Source organism: Condylura cristata, unplaced genomic scaffold, assembly GCF_000260355.1.
Source record: "Condylura cristata isolate star-nosed mole 26May11 unplaced genomic scaffold, ConCri1.0 scaffold00023, whole genome shotgun sequence".
Taxonomy (NCBI): domain Eukaryota; kingdom Metazoa; phylum Chordata; class Mammalia; order Eulipotyphla; family Talpidae; genus Condylura; species Condylura cristata.
The window spans coordinates 19601247-19619396 of NW_004567124.1; the positions used below are offsets into that span (position 1 = coordinate 19601247).

Consider the following 18150-nt stretch of genomic DNA (forward strand, 5'->3'; position numbering starts at 1 on the left):
AAATAGAAGTGTAGCATTTTGAAGTTTCAAAGACATAATGGTTCTGATTGAAGACCAGTTGCAAAGATTGCCATGCTTGAGGGTTGCTGTGCTAAAAATAAATTAATTATTCATCCTTACATTGGTCTGCTAAATCATTGCATTGACTTTGTTGTCTTTATGGAGTCTAAAAGATGCATAAAAGCTGTATCTGAGGGCCAGCGTGTGACCATGTACTATTTTTACCTTTATGTTGATTTTTTTCCCATCAGAAAAGGAAGTTTTGTTTCTACCTGTAGATTTATCATTTGAAGTTTTAAGATAATATAGAGCTGTCTGCCATAGTAAAATCAATGTTCTTGTTTGGTCTTAGTGGTCACTGCAGCTTCTTTTCACACTAAAGACTCCACTAACAGAAAATCTTTAGCTAAAAGTCAGCCCAGTTTGACATCCTTTAATTCTTTGGACATCACTTCCTCTAAAGCAAAAAAAGGAAAAGAAAAGGAAATCGCAAAACTGAAACGACCCACAGCACTTAAAAAGGTAAACTGAAAGCTGGGAATATTTATTTTGTAGGATAAATAAGGGCTCAGGTATGTTTTACAAAAGTAGTTGTGCTATTTTTGCCAAGAAATATATGATGTGTTTATAGGCATGCTTCTTTATGATAATTAGTTAATTCAAGGTTCAGGATATCATCAGCTTTATGACTATCTGTGCTGAACAGGCCCTGAAGAGGGAATTCGTTTTATAAGAAAAAATAAACATTGAATGTCCAGAAACACTGGGTCTTAGTAATGGAAGTTCTGGAATCTAGTGTTGACTTCAGTGCTAAATTATGTTTTAGGCAGATTTGTCTTACTCTTATTTTCTTCATCTGTAAGTCAGGGATAGTAGATGCTTTATTCAGTTCAGTGTTGTTATTAGGAGGAGCACAATGAGATAGTCTATGTCTGTAAAACTTAAATTTTTAAATTTAAAAACCTAGTTTTTGAACTTTTATTTTATCCACTTTTGGGAAGCTCCAGGTTGTCAACAAGGAATTAATAAATGAAGAAAATATGGTTTGATAGCTGTAGTACAGTGCAATTACTTGCCTTTATTTTGGATATAATACATACTTTTAACTGTAGTGCCTAAAATTGCAATTATCATTTTGCCAGTCAGTTTCTATGAAGCTAACTGAACTTGTAGTCAGCCAAATCCTCATGACCCATATTTTAGTTGAACCTGTGTAATACCTTTTATAGTGGAAATTTAAATTAGTACTTTAAAGAATGATTACTAATTAAATACTGATAATGACTTTTAGGTTATTTTGAAAGAAAGAGAGGAAAAGAAGGGCCGTTTAACTGTGGACCACAGCCTTTTGGCATCTGAGGAACCAGTAGAAATGCACTTAGATTTTATTGATGATTTGCCACAGGAAATTGTTTCCCAAGAAGGTAAGGCCATCCCTTTTCCCTTTCTTCTCATGGAGAAGACCATAGTATTATAATTGATGGGTCAGACAGGTAAATCAGCACCCACAGTGCTTCTAATATACTCTATATTTTATGTAAGTATCTTTATTTTTAAAAGTGACGTCTTTTGAAGATGCTTCTGTAAGGAGATCCTTAGAAAAAGAGAGGGGGCAAGTATTATATCTGTGATATTTCTGAGGCTTATATCCTCAATTTGTTGTAAATTTTTACAGTAACCACCAATGCATGAAATCTTTGCTGTAATTGTTGTATTTCTTTTTATTACACCTTCTTCTACTTTTTTTTTCCTACTTCTTTTTTTTTAATTACGCTTTCTTTTATATCCAGAATACTGTTGGCTGACTGCCTTTGTAGAATTATTTTTCATTGAGTCTTTTTTGTTGCCTTTTTTTTTTTCTTTAATAGAATTAATATATATACCACACTGAGTAAAGAATTACAAGAGGGATTTGGCTAGATCTCTTTTTTCTGTTGTTCTCTATTTCCAACTTTTTGCAAAAAAAATCTATATCAGACTTACACATATGTTAAGTAGAAGTTTTTTGTTGTATTTAGAAAAGTGAGTTTATATCTAAGGCTTGTTCAACTAGAACATACGTGGTTAGGGTTCGCCTTTACTTTCAGTTAAATGTGATGCCTTTGCATTATGGTGGATCTGTCTGTCCATTCAGCAGATGCTAAGTGGACACCTACTGTGTGTGCTTCAGTGCCTGGAGCAGAGATGGAGAAGGTGGAAATGCAATTCTACAAAAATTTTAGAGTCTGGTGGGGAGATTAGAATGTATATGTATGACTTTGCTAGTTAATGGGCTAGATATATAAATACTAGCTGTAGCAGTAACTGAGGAAGGCATTTGAGCTACAAGATGACATCTAAAAATGCAGCAATGTGAGTACGGAAGCAAAGACCAAAATGAAAGAGAAACTAGAGTGGTGCCTGGAGAGTCAGAGTTGGGAGTGAGAGAATGTGTGAGACTGAAGTCATTACTGCCAGCAAGAGTGAGAATTTTCTAGCAATAAAATAATGATTTCTAAAAAAAAATAGGTAGAAAATAGTTGAAGCTGGGCAATGTTTTCTGGAAAGAGATACAGAAATTGTTTTTCAATTTAAATTCTTAAAGAATATGTTTTTGAATAATTAGGCCTTTTCTCATCTCTTTGGATCTTGTAGGCTGTATTTGATTTTTAAAGTTGTATCTTTGTATGTTGAAGATATTTTTTGTAATCTGTAAGAAATGTTTATGATGTGAGCAGTGCCCAACTTGTTGGCTTCTGGATTATTTGAAAGACTACCATTCAAAGTTAATGTTGATCAGTATAAAACTTTTCAGCATTTGAAGTTTCTAAATTTTTACCCTCATCTCCACAGATACTGGACTGAGCATGCCCAGTGATACTTCACTCTCTCCAGCAAGTCAGAATTCTCCATACTGCATGACGCCAGTGTCACAAGGCTCTCCGGCTAGTTCTGGGATAGGCAGTCCAATGGCATCTTCAACAATAACCAAAATCCACAGCAAAAGATTTAGAGAGTAAGTTTTAGTTCTAGTCTTTTTATTGAGGTTGAATAGCTTAGAGTGTCTTGGTTATAGTTTGGTATATAGTATTTCCATTATTGTTTTATGGGTTGAGTTGAGCAGACAAAATACCCAAGATCTTTTTTAGTTCTACTTCACATTTTAACAGCCGGTTTCATCATATTTAAATCATTTCCCTTCTGTTAGCTGTTAGGCTTCATGTGAAAGTAACATGACAGTAAATATACTCTCTTTATATTAGTGTATATACCCTGGAAATTTGGCTTTTTATATATAAAATGCTGCACTATGACATTGTCACTCTCCAAGTGTGTTTACATTTTTGTTTATATTATCTGCCCTACAAAAAAGCCTCTAACCAATTGATAGCAAAGTTCAAAACCCCAATTATATGCATGAATCTATTACATTAAACTGTTCTTAAGTAGATATTTGTACGTTTTAAAATGCCTTTTTGTGAATAACCTTAAACTGACAGTTACTGCTTTGAAAGATTTTGGGATTTTTAATATTTGTGTAAGTCAATTAATTTTATCTTTAAAAATGACATATGAAAGAATCCCAGGTGAAAGTCCAGTCTGTGTGAACATAAACCACATTGTTTTGTTCCGTTCCTTTTCTTTGTAATTGGTTTTGAGCAATTGCCTAGATTTGGGAGTTAATTAAATGTCAAGTAACAGATGTGGAGCAAATGAGACACTTGGAGAATAAAATGTTATGTATGTATGAAATAACAGCTTCAAAGAAAGAAAATGAACGTTACATATTTGATGTTGTATTCTTTTTACTGCATCCTTTAATTTTACATAATTTTAACTATGATAGTCAATTTTTCTTGGATCTGTCCAGTTGTAGCTCATTTTCTGAAGTATCATACTTACATAAACACACACACACACACACAAATTCCCAAAACAGACCTTTTTTTTTCCACTTAAGGACATACTTAAATTTTCCATTATATAATGTCATTTAGAAGTAAAAATGTGCTTGCCTAGTTATTCTAGGTTAGAAATTATACTAGTTCTCCCTGCTATTAAAGATAAGGGAATGAGAATTAGCAAAGTAGACTATCTAAAAAGCAAACAGATATGAATGACTTCCTCATCTTTGAAATTGAGTACTATAGTGGCCTCATAATCTTTTCTGTTTTTTGCATGAAAGCCATACATGATCTCAAAAAAAGAGCTTCATTCAGTTGCTTTGCCTAACACAAGGGCCTGTGACTTTTACTTCAAATGCTTAGTTTAGTGTCAGTTTGATTTAATTGCATTCACCTTCCATAGCCAAGTATTTCTGGAGCTAGAGGAACTTCCTACTGTTGAAGCCATCATAATTAGCTCTTTATTTTTATGGTCAAGGAAGCCGAGGCCCAGGACGTGGAGGATGAGTATGTTGGTGTCAGAGCATTCAGTTTGTATCTGTGAAATTAAATTTTTTTTCTCCTACAAGTACTGGCTTAGCTTCTCAATGCAGTGCTTTAACCCGTTGCGCCACCAGGGAGGGCCCCAAGTACCTTTAGTTTTTAGTGGAATGAAATAGCTTTATATTTTCTTCTTTTTTTTTTTTTTAGATTTATTTATTCATACAGAACTGGGGTACAGGCCAGAATTATGGGGCGGTGAGAGGCTTCACCAGAGACAGTGGGGAGCAGAACAGGCAGATCAACAAAGTACACTGCTGAGGGGAGCAGCAGGCGGGTCAGGAGAGGTCTGCCACACCATGTGGTCACCTCCGGGGAAGGCGGGGATCGAACTCATGCTGAAATGGCTTTAGCTTCTTAGTGCTGTGCTCTAACCCGCTGCGCCACCACGGAGGGCCCAGCTTTTATATTTTCTTACCGAATGCATTGTATCAGCTGTCCTATAATATTTGATTTATTTTTTTAGGGACTTTCATAATTGGGAATTTAGATAGAAGTGATTCTAGGTTTTACATAAAAATCTTGTAATTCAGAGAAATTTTTGTTCTTCTAATTGATGAAAAGATACAGATCTTAAAGACTTAATCTTTTTTTTTTCTTGATGAAGCCTCTTGGATATATTTTTTTTCCTAAAGTAATTCAATAATTGCAGAAAAATAAATTAGGATGGACTTACCTATTTTTGGTTTCTTTTGCAGGTATTGTAATCAGGTTCTTTGTAAAGAGATTGATGAATGTGTGACTCTTCTTCTTCAAGAGCTTGTCAGTTTCCAGGAACGCATCTACCAAAAGGATCCTGTAAGAGCAAAAGCAAGGCGTCGGCTGGTTATGGGTCTAAGGGAGGTCACCAAGCATATGAAGTTAAACAAGATTAAGTGTGTTATAATTTCTCCAAACTGTGAAAAAATCCAGTCAAAAGGTGTGAACATTTTCCTTTTGAAGTGTTTTGATAATTATTTAGCATAATTGTAGGACACAAGGTAAACTTTAAAGTGGAAGCCATAGCTATGTGTTTCTTACCAGCATTTAGATACAAAATAAAATGTTGATCATGAGGAAGGAAATTAAAATTTTGCACTCCTGTAGTTAAGTAGTAATTTGATATAGGATTACAAAGAGAACCCCACCTATGAACAATGAAGGATTTAAGTTGGTCCAGTAAATGTTCTGTTATAATCACAGCAGGGACTAGTAAAAGTGCGTATCTTCCTTTTTTAGCCCTTTTCTCTTAAGAGGCGTTAGACAAATGATAAAACTCTCTTCTGCTTATATCAGATTTGTCTTTTATAAACAAGCAGCTGTAGACAGATTCTTGGTCAGCCAGCACACACACGTTTTTGTCTGTAGTACACCACCGTTATTTGTTCTCTTTCTTGGGGGAGTCACCATGGGTGATTGGACTAGACAGATGTGTCATGTAGCAGTCATAGGGTTATTCTCCACAGGGGAGAAATAACAATCATAACGTGTAATCTATATTACTGTGAGATTGGATAAAGGACTCAGCTGTTATTAGTAACTTTCTTTTATATTTAGTAGTTTATTTTTACATCATTTTGTACATTTTTTTTTCATCTCCATTGTAATCCCCGTGGGTTTCCCATCACCAAGTCACCCATGTGCCATCACCATAGTCCTGTGCACTTGTTATTAATAACTTTTAATTTCTACTTAATAAATGTTTATCAAATTGAAGTTTTATTCTTACTGTGTTAATCTCTGTGGTAAGATAAAAATGTTGGCATTGAAGGAATTTGGAATTTAATTAGGGAGAAAATACTTCCTTATTAGTATATATTCAAATATTAAAATGTGTAGAATAGCTCAAGTGCCACAAACATTCATAGAATTTTCTGTTGCTGCATTTTATGTTTTTACTATTGGGTCTTAATTGAGCACCCATTAGGAAGTAACTAAATTGAAATATCTGCACATGTTGATTTTGTCAGGTGGCCTGGACGAGGCTCTCTATAATGTTATAGCCATGGCACGGGAACAAGAAATTCCTTTTGTGTTTGCCCTTGGAAGAAAAGCTCTAGGACGCTGTGTGAACAAGCTGGTTCCTGTTAGTGTGGTGGGAATCTTCAACTACGTTGGTGCAGAGGTGAGACTTTAGAAGACACACTCCTTCACCTCCATGCAGGCCCCCAAATTGTACATCTTTCTGTTGATGTATGCCAGTATTACGTTTAGATTGAAAAGTTGATATGGTCACTATCCAGAAATGAGTAGAAAATTTTTGAGTGTTACATTTCCTTTTTAGTGTATTTTATATTACATCAGTTAATCCTACAGAATTTTGAAACAATTTTGGCTTTCTTTCTGTCAGTGTTTTTTTCCTTTTGGGTTCAACTGTGGAGTATTCAATAATTTATTTAATTACTGGGTAAAGATAGCAGGTAACTATAAAATGCAAAAGAATTTTTAATTTTTTTTTTTAAAGATTGATTTATTTGTGCATACAGAATTGGGGTATAGGCCAGAGACTCAGGAGTGGCGAAAGACTTCAGCAGAGACAGAGTGGGGAGCAGAACAGGCAGATCGATGAAGTACACTGCTGAGGGGAGCAGCGGGCAGGAGAGGTCTGCCACACTGTGTGGATCACCTCCGGGGCAGGCGGGAATCGAACTCATGCGGAAGTGGTTTCAGCTTCTTAGTGCAGTGCTTTAACCCGCTGCGCCACCAGGGAGGGCCAAATGCAAAATAATTTTGCATACTGTACATTGATTTTGTTTTATGCTTCTAGGAGTCAAGACTCCTTTAAGGGAGATTTTTCTTTAGAAAATGAAATTCCTAAACCAGTGCCTTGGTCTTCCTCTCACAGTCTGTTAAGCAGAAAGATTTGTTTTATAAACACATATTTTTTATGAAATTGATTTTAAAAGTGTTTTGTGATGCCACTGACACACTATTTTTCCTCTTCCCAACTATACAGTGTTTTTATAAAATTGTCTGTCATCGTGTTTGCACACCCTCATCTCCCTGTCTATTCAAATTCTCTTCTGTCATCCATAAAATTATCTTTCTATGCACCTACTTTTTCTGAGTATGTGATTGGTGTTTGGGCTCCTGCAGTAGCCCATGCGAAAGTTACAGATAATCAGTTGCTTGCCATAGTTTGTTTCTTCCCTTACTTACCCTGTAGATTTCTGGAGAACAGGCCCCTTGTCTTTGTATCCTCAATACAAAGAACAGGCCCCTTGTCTTTGTATCCTCATCATATTACTCTCTCTCATATTACTTCTTCAATAAATGTATATTTAATAAATAGCTGCCTGTTGTGCTAAACTTTATGAATGTGGGTGATAAATCCCTCTGTGGGAAAGAAGAGTAATATATAAAGACACCTAGTGGAAGTGAACTCTTTTTGTTCACTATTCTAAAATTAATGAAAATAGGAATAGGATCAAGGTGAGGAAAAGTAGACATGCTTGTTTTTCATTTTAATGATTTCTTACTAAATTAATATGTGCATATATTTGGTTATTTGTATAGTTTTATAATTTTAAAATACTTGCCTATTTTGTTTGAATATTGTTTTACTTGCCCTCTACTATTGTGAGACAGGCAAATTGCTGTTTAAAATAAAAGGCACTGTTAAAATAGAAGTAGAGTAATTGCAGATAACTTATGATATATATCCATTTACTGCACCTGTGTTACTTTTAACACTTGATAAAACTAACATTTGAATTTAACTTAGTATCCTTACCCTGACCTTCATTATTTCCTGATAGAGTATCTTTTCAATTTTATCTTTTTTTAATTTTCAATAATGTTTCTTTTTTTAATTTATAATAAAAAGTTGTTGAGGGGCTCTCCCTGGTGGCTCAGTGGATTGGAGCGCTCCACTGCCAAGTTAAACCAAGCCATGGCTACTTTAGTGCGGCTTTGATCCCCGCCCTGGAGGTGACCCACATGGAGGGGCAGACCTCTCCTGTCTCGCCCACTGCTCCCTTCAGCAGTGTGCTTTGTTGATCTACCTGTTTTGCTCCCCACTCTGTCTCGGGTGAATCCTCTCACCACCCCTGCACCTCTGGCTGTACCCCATTTCTATATGCATAAATAAATATTTTTTAAAAAAGGGTGAAAAAAGTTATGACACAGGAACTACTACAAGTCATTGGCTGTAGGAACCTCAGTTTCTTTCTTTTTTTTTTAAGATTTATTTATTTGTGCATACAGAACTGGGGTACAGGCCAGAGGCTCAGGGGCGGCGAGAGGCTTCACCAAAGACAGAGTGGGGAGCAGAACAGGCAGATCGATGAAGTATACTGCTGAGGCGAGCAGCGGGCGGGTCAGGAGAGGTCTGCCACACCATGTGGTCACCTCCAGGGCAGGTGGGAATCAAACTCATATGGAAGTGGCTTTAGCTTCTTAGTGCTGTGCTTTAACCTGCTGCGCCGCCAGGGAGGGCCACAGTTTCCTTCTCTTAACATCCTAGTTATTGAGGCACATCTTTAATTCTGTGTTAATTTTGCCATTTTATTACCTATCACCTACCACTTCACCATAACTCTTCTATTCAGGTTCATTTGTTGCACTGATAGAGGAATTTACTGATTATTTAGCTCCATATTTTATTTCATTTTTTTAAAAAAAGATTTTATTTATGCATACAGAACTGGGGTACAGGCCAAACATGGGGGCAGTGAGAGGATTCATCAGAGACAGAGTGGGGAGCATAACAGGCAGACTGACAAAGTACACTGCTGAGGAGAGCAGCAGGCGGGTCAGGAGAGGTCTGCCACGCCACGTGGGTCACCTCCCGGGCAGGGATCAAACCAGCACTGAAGTGGCTGCCGCTAGCTTGCAGTGCTGTGCTTTAACCCGCTGCGCCACCAGGGAGGGCCATATTCTATTTCTAGACTCTGTATTCTGCTTTCATAATTTTCCATTTTCCCCATATATTCATTTGTGTATCATATTTTCATGACATTTAATACCATCACTTATTTTTTTTGGGTTTTCTTGTTAAGTAATTACAACAAACGGCATTGCAAGGGAACTTTTGGTTCCTAAGGAGACTGCCATCTTTTTACCCTTGGACATCGCCCTGTATACACATGTTCCATTATGTCCTAACCCATATATGATTCCTCACTACTCCTCAAATAAGCTTTGTACTTTTTTTCTGTGTCTTTATTCATAATTTTGCACAGTTGACTAAGAATTGTCACCTCCCAGAATTGTACCTCTTGGGCCTCCCTGGTGGGTGGTACAAGGGTTAAAGTCTCAGAGCTATCAAGCTGTTATCGTCAGCCACTGTGGCCTGAGTTGGATCACAGCCATGAAGCTAACTGACATGGTGCAGCAGACCTTTCCTATCTTGCCCATTGTTCCACTCAGCAGTGTATTTCAGGAGATTTGCCTCTTCTGTTCCCTTCTCTGTCTCTGGTGGATCTTCTTGTCCCCCTGAGTCTCTGAGCTAACGCCCAGTCCTAGTATGCAGAAATAAAAATAAATCTTTTTTTAAAAATTGTACTTCTTTTCAGGGCCTTCATTAGTTGCCATCTTACTTCATGTATTGAATTCTTTACTGATGCCCAGGAGTTAGATTTGATGTTTCTTTCAAAAGCCACTTGTTAACATCTTTAAGGTTGTGGTTTCAGTTATAGTTGTGTTCTGTCTTCTAGCTACTTCCTTGAGAATAGAGTAGTTTTTGTACCAGATAATTGTTGAATTGATAAAAGTAAGAACTTTTAATATATTACTGAGGTGACTAGTACTGCATCAAGAAGTTTCCTCAAGACTTGTAAGAATTAAACAAAAATGTTAGATGAGTATTTTATACAGTTCTGTGGTTTGCATAATTTAGATTTTTTGCTGATTGTAAGTATTATTTGATTCTGAAACAAGGGGTCTTTATTGCTAGTAAGAGGAATAAAAGTATAACAAAAAATGAACTAATGAAATCTTTCTTTTTAGGGTCTGTTTAATAAGTTAGTAGAACTCACCGAAGAAGCCAGGAAAGCTTATAAAGACATGGTGGCAGCAATGGAACAAGAGCAGGCTGAGGAAGCCTTAAAGAATGTGAAAAAGGTGCCACACCACATGGGGCATTCTCGTAACCCTTCTGCAGCTAGTGCCATTTCTTTCTGCAGTGTTATTTCTGAACCCATCTCTGAAGTAAATGAAAAGGAATACGGTAAGTTGTTATATACTATTTTAAAAGATATATTTGAATTAACTTGCTTAAAATGGTTTTGAAAATAACTTCTATGCTACCTCTTTTTTAAATCTTCTTTTATTAGTTATTAATGTTAGGAGAATAGTTGGGGCTGGAATATTGAGACCCAGAAGTTTAGTCATGATCAAAATCTCAAATGGATAAAATACACTGTACTTGTGGCCAGTAATTTAAATAGCTTTATTGGGGTCTCCCTATTGGCTTAGGAGTTAAGTCTCAACATTGTTAAACTCCACAGCCCACTGGCTTATGTTCAACCTCTAAGATGCAGCAGACTTCACCTATCTTGTCCGCTGCTCCCCTCAGCAGTGTATTTCAGTCAGTCTGCCTGTTCTGCTCCCCACTCTGTCTGTTAATCCTCTCATCCCTCTCCCCCTGCATCTCTGGCCTACACCCCAGCTCCATGCAAATATAAATAAAATCTAAAAAAAACTTAATATTTTAGTGCTTGCTCATTAACATTTTATATTTTCTAAATAAAAGTCCTGCATACTGTTCAAACTAAACTTATAAATTATACACATGACTTTCTTTAGTTAAATGTGAAGGTTGTCATAAAGAAATACAGATTGAAAAACATGTGTCATGTTTAACTTTATTCACTATAGATCTTAGTAGTTGGATTGCCTTGTTTCTATAATAATTTGAACTTTGAAGTTCTCTACTTTTTTCATCTAGTTTTTGATTTGTTGTATTCTTTTCTTTTTGAACAGTATAGGCACCTTCTTTATCTTGACTTCTTGTCCTTCCTTCTCTTTTCTTTGTGTCTGTCTATGAGTTAACCAGATAAATAGCTTGTTGTCCCTTAAATGTAATGTGTAGAAAACTGAGTCCCCATTTTCTTTCTTCTCATACTCCTTGGCTTCCCTATCTGGGATTGTAACTAAATGTTTAGATTGTTTTTAATAAAGCTCCAGACCGGAGGCAATTGAGAAGTTACTGTGGGCCTTTAGAAAACTGTTGCTCAAGACAGGTAATGATTTAGTTAGATATCTAAATCTTTGGCTGTAGTCATACAAGTTGAAAATAAAGACATTAAAGCCAAAATGTCAGCTGTGTAAATTAGATCAGTTTTTCTCTGTCGTGAGATGCCTGTTTCTCAAAAGCAATCAAAGATAAATTGCTAAGACTGGATTTGGACAAATAACAGTGATCTCCATAAGAACATATAAAATTTAAAAAAACCCTCTTAAAAATTTAGGATGTGTTTCTAAAAGTACCAGATGTTAAAAGATTAAAGCCTGTGCATTTTCCACATTCTTCCTGGGGGGATTTAGAAATTATTAATTAATCTTGGTTCCTCAGATTTCTCTTTAGTGAAATGAGGAGGATTTATCTAGGTCATCTATAAAGTTTTATTCAGAGGTAAGATTATATATCCCTAAGGAGGGATTCACATAGAATCTTCCTGTTCTGTTGGACTGATTTATCAGCATGCCAGGAAAGTGAGTGCTGATGATCATCAGTAACATTGAGAATGAAGCAGCAGTTTTTTTTTTTTTAATTTGTATCCGTATTTGTAGTCGGCCTATCCTATTTCTTAGGCTACAAACATCAAACCCACTAATGTGACTTAAGAAATCAGTGTATTTATTTCATAATGTCATCTAGTCCTTAGGTTGATCTTTGTTTCTTTCTCCCATTCCCATGTTATCTCATGTTCATAAGCAGTTGCTGCAGCTTTCTGCATGTCACTAGTCAGAAGTAGGTGGTTCAGGCTGTGTGCAATTTTTATCAGTAAAAGAAACAATTTCCAAAAGACTATCCTTTTTGTTTCATTTATCCAGATCACATTACTATTCTTTGCTGCAAGGAAAATTTGGGCAAGAGAATATTTGGCAAAGAGGATAGCTATGATGGTTGAAAACTGTTCATTTATCCCTTGAGATTGAGTTCAAGGGTTCATCCCAAGTTTGGGAGCACTGTTAGCCTGGAAGAAAATGGGGAACGACTTTGGTTAACAGTGTCTTCCATGCCATCCTGTGGTACAAAATTTCTAAAATGTTTCCTTTAGATTTCCACAGTTTAGAGAAAACGCAAGGCTGGGAAAGTGATGCTACTTATTGATAGAATGGAAAGACTCCATTGTGTACAGTATTTTCTTAGCATATTTTCCTCCCATCTGAGCTGTATCTCAATTCTAGCATGCATACATAAAACAAATAGTTTCAAACATAAATCTCAACTCAACTGAGTTCTTTGTGACTGGGGATTTGGTATGTAATAGGTACGTGAGGATTGTATAGTAGTTGTTCAGGACCACTTAAAAAGGAGGATAACCTCAGTGTCTAGTCTATCCATTTGAGTTTCCAGCTTATTCTCTGCTGCTACCCTTTCTCTGAAGGCTCTTAAATTCACTTATGTGTTCCTGTGCCTGTTTCAACTAGCTATACAACTATAATACATATACAACTCCCCCTTGTGTATTGATTGAAGGAAGAAATACACATTTAATCTTCTTACCAAAAACACTGGTTTTGAAAGTTAAAAAAGCAGTTTAACAACCAACCACTAAATAAAACAGGAAGGGCCCTCCCTAGTGGTACAGTGGGTTAAAGCGCAGCATTGCAAGCTAGCCACAGCTGCTTCCGTGCAAGTTTGAAACCAAGTCCCAGAGGTGATTCTCCTGTCTCGTCCGCTGCTCCCTTCAGCAGTGTACTTCGTCAGTCTTCCTGTTCTGCTCCCCACTCTGTCTCTGGTGAAGCCTCTCACTGCCCCTACACTCCAGTTCTTGTATGCATAAATAAATAAATCTTTAAAAATAAATAAAACAGGAAAACATAAAAGGGGTTAAAAATTTATTGAGTAAGCTCTGCTAAAAAGAAATAGTTCAGAAACCAGGTAGGTTTGAATCAGTACCATTTTCAGTTTTGTTGAGATCTTTGACGTTTTTGTACCTGCTATTTTTCCTTAATGTGTTGACATGTTTGTGTGTATATCATCTGTTGATTAGGTTTAACTGAGTGTTTTGAGATAGGAGAGCCTGAGCACCCCTGTGAATAGATACATGGCTCTGTTAGTGTGACAAGTCTCTTGATGTCTACTCACAGAGTCCCTTGTCTCTACTTCTAAGGTTATATACCTCCCTTTCTTTCTGGAAGACTCTTGGCTTTACCTCACCCACTGAGTGGGTGTCTAAAGGAATGATGAGTAGGAGTCTGAAGAGTTAAGTAGGAAAACACATCTCATACAGAAAGAGCAACTTCCAACAAAGGAAGGGATTGTAAACAGAAAGGGTGTGACTTCTAGAAGAAGTGAGAATTCAGTGACCCTGAGCATGGAATGATGGGGGGAGGGCGGGGGAGGGGAATGAATGGGACCAGAAAGATCATAAGAGTCCACTTTATAATGGGAATGTGTGATTAATGAGAACCACTTGTCTTTGAGATAGGAGCGCCTGGACACCCCCGTAGATAGATACATGATCTCAGTGGCTCTGTTATCATTGTGACAAGTCTCTTGATGTCTATAATCACAATGTCCCTGTTTCTATTCTAAGGTTATACCTCCCTCTCTTTCTGGAGGACTAGAACTGGGAAAAATTAACATCAAGTACTTTCTGAGAAGTCATACTTAGAAAAATATGGTATAATTTCTATGAAATTCTTCCCCAAAAGCACAGCTGGAATCTGATTATGAAGAGACATCAGAGAAACCCAGATTAAGGGGAATTCTGCAAAATAATTGACCTGAAATATTTAAAAATAACTAGGTCTTAAAAAGACTGAGGAATTATCTCACTCAAATTTGAAGATATTAAAAAGATAGGATAATTAAAGGCACCCCAGAATTTTTGACTGGATCTTGTACTAAAAGAAGATTATTATTAGGATAGCAGTAGAAACTGAATGGATTCTCATAAATATTAATTTCATATTTATGTTTTATAATATATTATAAATATTAATTAATGGTAGTATTGTGGATTTGTAGGAGAATCTGGGTACAAAGTATATGGAAATCATAATTTTTCTATCTCCTCTGTACCTGTGAGAGTACTTAAAAATGAACAATCAAGAAAGAATCAAGGCTTCTGTTAGTGTTTTTGTGCTTTGAGATTGTGAAAACGATGATGCTGCTGAGAATAAAAAGACAGGAGGAAGAGTAGTTTTTTCCCCCCATGAGAATAGAAATGAGAGTTCTATACTGAAGATACCCAAAATATGGTCTGTGTCAATGTGTAATTGATAAGTAATAATGAATTTGACCATATTACTATTAGTAGGCTTGTTTTATCATTACAACTTGATCATTATATCCTGTGAACTATAAATAGCAGCTGTAATGCAAATAGAAGGGACTTCTAATTTTAAAAAATGAGAGAAATTACAGTAGAATTCTTCATTGTCTCCTGACGCCTCTGACCTCTTGTCATTAAAAATAGCTTAGACTTTCACCACTGAATTATACAATAACACCTACTACCCTACTCTTGTGTGCCTGAGTTCTTGTGCAGTTAACTCCACTTGTCCTTCTTTGTCTCACTGTGGCAGCTGGCAAACACAAATGTCTTGCAAATGGTGGCTAAAAGGGATCCAAGAAGAAATTAGTTGATCTATTTTCTAAGAAAGACTTGTGATGTGAATACAACCACATTAAGTATAAAAAGGTACTGGGAAAATACTAGTCACAGGATCTCAGAACAAGAACTGCATTTGATGGCCTTAGGGGGCATGTTTTTGAAGTGAATCTTGCTGAGCTGCAGAATGATGAAGTTACATTTAGAAAAGTTAGTGTAGTCACTGGGGATAATCAGGCCAAAAACTACCTGACTTTCACGTTATGACTCTTACCCATGACAGAATGTTGCTTCCATGGTCAAAAAATAGCAGAACATTATCAAAGCACATGTTGATGTCAAGACTACTGATGTTTACTTACTACGTTTGTTCTCTGTTGGTTTATGGAATAATACAACAATAAGATTAGGAAGACCTGTTAGGCTCAACAACAGCCAAGTCCACCAAATTCAGAAGGTGATGGAAATCAAAATTAAAAATTTTGAAGGTGATTAGTAAGTGGATCCCAAACAGCATTGAGAAAAACGGAGAAAGACTTGCCAGTTTATTTACCCACTCCACTATGTGTTCGAAATTTAGAAGTGCTTAAAAAATCCTTGTTTGAGTGGGGAAAGCTCATTGAGCCCCATGTTGCAGTAGTACTTGTGGCAAAGCTCTTGGACATGAGACTAGTGTAAAGATGAACAAGTTGATGGGTATGAACCAGCAGTTCAAGAATCTGTTTAAAATTCAATGTTTAATGGTAACAGATAAGCCTTATTGACATGTTTGTATCTCATAGCCTTTTTTTTTTTTTTAAGATTTATTTATTTATGCATACAGAACTGGGGTGCAGGCCAGAGGCTCAGGGGCGGTGAGAGGCTTCACCAGAGACAGAGTGGGGAACAGAACAGGCAGATCGACGAAGTACACTGCTGAGGGGAGCAACGGGTGGGTCAGGAGAGGTCTGCCACACCATGTGGTCACCTCTGAGGCAGGTGGGGATTGAACTCATGCGGAAGTGGCTTTAACTTCTCAGTGCAGTGCTTTAACCTGCTGCACCACCAGGGAGGGCCGTGTCTCATATCCTTTTAAAATGATTCTGGTTCTGGTGAACCAGAAGTTCTGACTGATTTCATGTTAATGTAAACTTTTCTGACTTATTGTTTGGATTTTATCTATTGCTTTTAGTTACTAAGTAGTTGAGGCAGGGTAGTGATCAGATAGTCTTGTAGTTGTAAAAGAGCACACCATCTTTAAAAATTACAACAACAGTAACATTTCTTTTATTTTGGTTCCCAATGTCAAGGGGTAACCAAACCCACAAACATATACTATAAAATATACTTTCAGAAATGTGTTGGATATGTTTCACAAATATTGGAAACAACTGGTTGGTTTTTCTGCTTATAAAGGGAAACAAAAGTCTGGTGCAGCCACAAGACAGCTCTCACATAATGAGCTGAGGGAGCATGATACAAACCTGTTCAGTCAAAACTATTTCTGCATTGTATGTCTTACTCCTGCCACCTGTGACTCTGGCTCCTTGAGCCCAATACACCTCTACGCTGAAAGAAACTGAGGCAGTTCATTGATTTTTCTTGAATATGTGGATTTTATGTGACTCTCAATGAGTTCCTGATGATGTAAGATCTTTTGCTTTTTGAAACCTTGGGGTATTTCTTTTTGCTTCCTTCCTTGTCCTAAATGCATGTATTTTTAGTTTTTCCCCTTAAAACACTTAAACTGGTTTTAGAATAGACTGTTTTCAGTTTTCCCAAACAGTTGGTAAGTCAACAAATTTTTGTTGTTCTTTAAAGAGTTGATTGATTCTGAAACAGTCCTCTGGTTTTTAAAAAAATTTGTTTGATATTTGCAGAAACAAATTGGAGAAACATGGTGGAAACTTCAGATGGGCTGGAAACATCAGAAAATGAGAGAGAGACTTCCTCTAAGGAGAACCCATCTGATAAACCCAGTAAACCTCCATTTGACACAGCCCCTGTTGGTAGGCAGCCATTATTAGCGACAGCAGGCAGTACTACCTCAGCTACAAATCCTGGGAAGTCCTCAGCAAGCGATAAAGAGGAAGCGAAGCCGGATGACCTGGAATGGGCCTCGCAGCAAAGTACCGAGACTGGCTCTCTGGATGGCAGTTGCCGAGATCTTCTGAATTCCTCCATCACCAGCACCACCAGCACTCTTGTGCCTGGCATGCTTGAAGAAGAGGATGATGAGGAGGAGGAAGAGGAGGAAGACTATGCTCATGAACCCATCTCTGTAGAAGTTCAGCTCAACAGTAGAATTGAGTCTTGGGTCTCAGAGACCCAAAGAACGATGGAAACTCTTCAGCTTGGAAAAACCCTTAATGGTTCTGAGGAAGACAATGCAGAGCAAAGTGGGGAAGAGGAGGCAGAGGTGCCTGAGGTTCTAGAGCCAGGGATGGACAGTGAGGCCTGGACTACTGACCACCAAGCAAGTCCTGAACAGCAGAAGCCCAGCAACTGCAGCTTGCAGAGCAGTGAGCGCTCTGATCCTAATTATGCACCCCCAGATCTGTAACTCAGGGCATGAGAGCTCTCTGTCTCCAACAGTGTAAGGGTTGCAGCCATTCTCTTTTATGCTTCATCTCAATATTTTGCGCTGTCCAGTATTTAATACATGTTTTTAGTTCCTGACAGAAACAGTTTTGTAACTGTCTTTTGCTTGTTTTGTTACGATCTCTAGCTTAGCTTTTATTTAGCATCGAGGTGTCTTTCTAAAAACTGTGGAAAATTCAGAATTGTTTGAGCTTATTTTGTAATGGAAAATGATTTAAAAAAAGAGAAGACCTTTTTTAAAGAAAATAAATTTATTTAATCATTTTGGAAGTTAAAAGTCGAGGTCCTAAGCAGTAGAGGCATTTATCAATATCTGCTTCAAGACTTTACCTCCTTCTTTCTAATTTGCCTGACCAAAAAAGTTGCTTGGGCTTCTTGCAAAAAGAATCAATCATAGGGAGAGTTTGAAAACTAAAGACTAAGGGTAATGCTAAGTC

The 18150-nt window shown here is 37.0% G+C and overlaps 1 protein-coding gene across 1 annotated transcript in view; it reads left to right on the forward strand.

Annotated features, from left to right (window-relative positions):
- The window catches only part of SECISBP2L (SECIS binding protein 2-like), a 40735-nt gene extending 22947 nt beyond the window's left edge, over positions 1 to 17788 (forward strand). The window contains exons 12-18 of the mRNA XM_004687818.1: positions 353 to 522; positions 1292 to 1424; positions 2833 to 2995; positions 5123 to 5343; positions 6374 to 6528; positions 10353 to 10572; positions 16993 to 17788. Coding sequence (XP_004687875.1) covers positions 353 to 522; positions 1292 to 1424; positions 2833 to 2995; positions 5123 to 5343; positions 6374 to 6528; positions 10353 to 10572; positions 16993 to 17675 — 1745 coding nt within the window. The 3' untranslated portion in view covers positions 17676 to 17788. The remainder of the gene's footprint in view (positions 1 to 352; positions 523 to 1291; positions 1425 to 2832; positions 2996 to 5122; positions 5344 to 6373; positions 6529 to 10352; positions 10573 to 16992) is intronic.
- Positions 17789 to 18150: the final 362 nt, after the last annotated feature.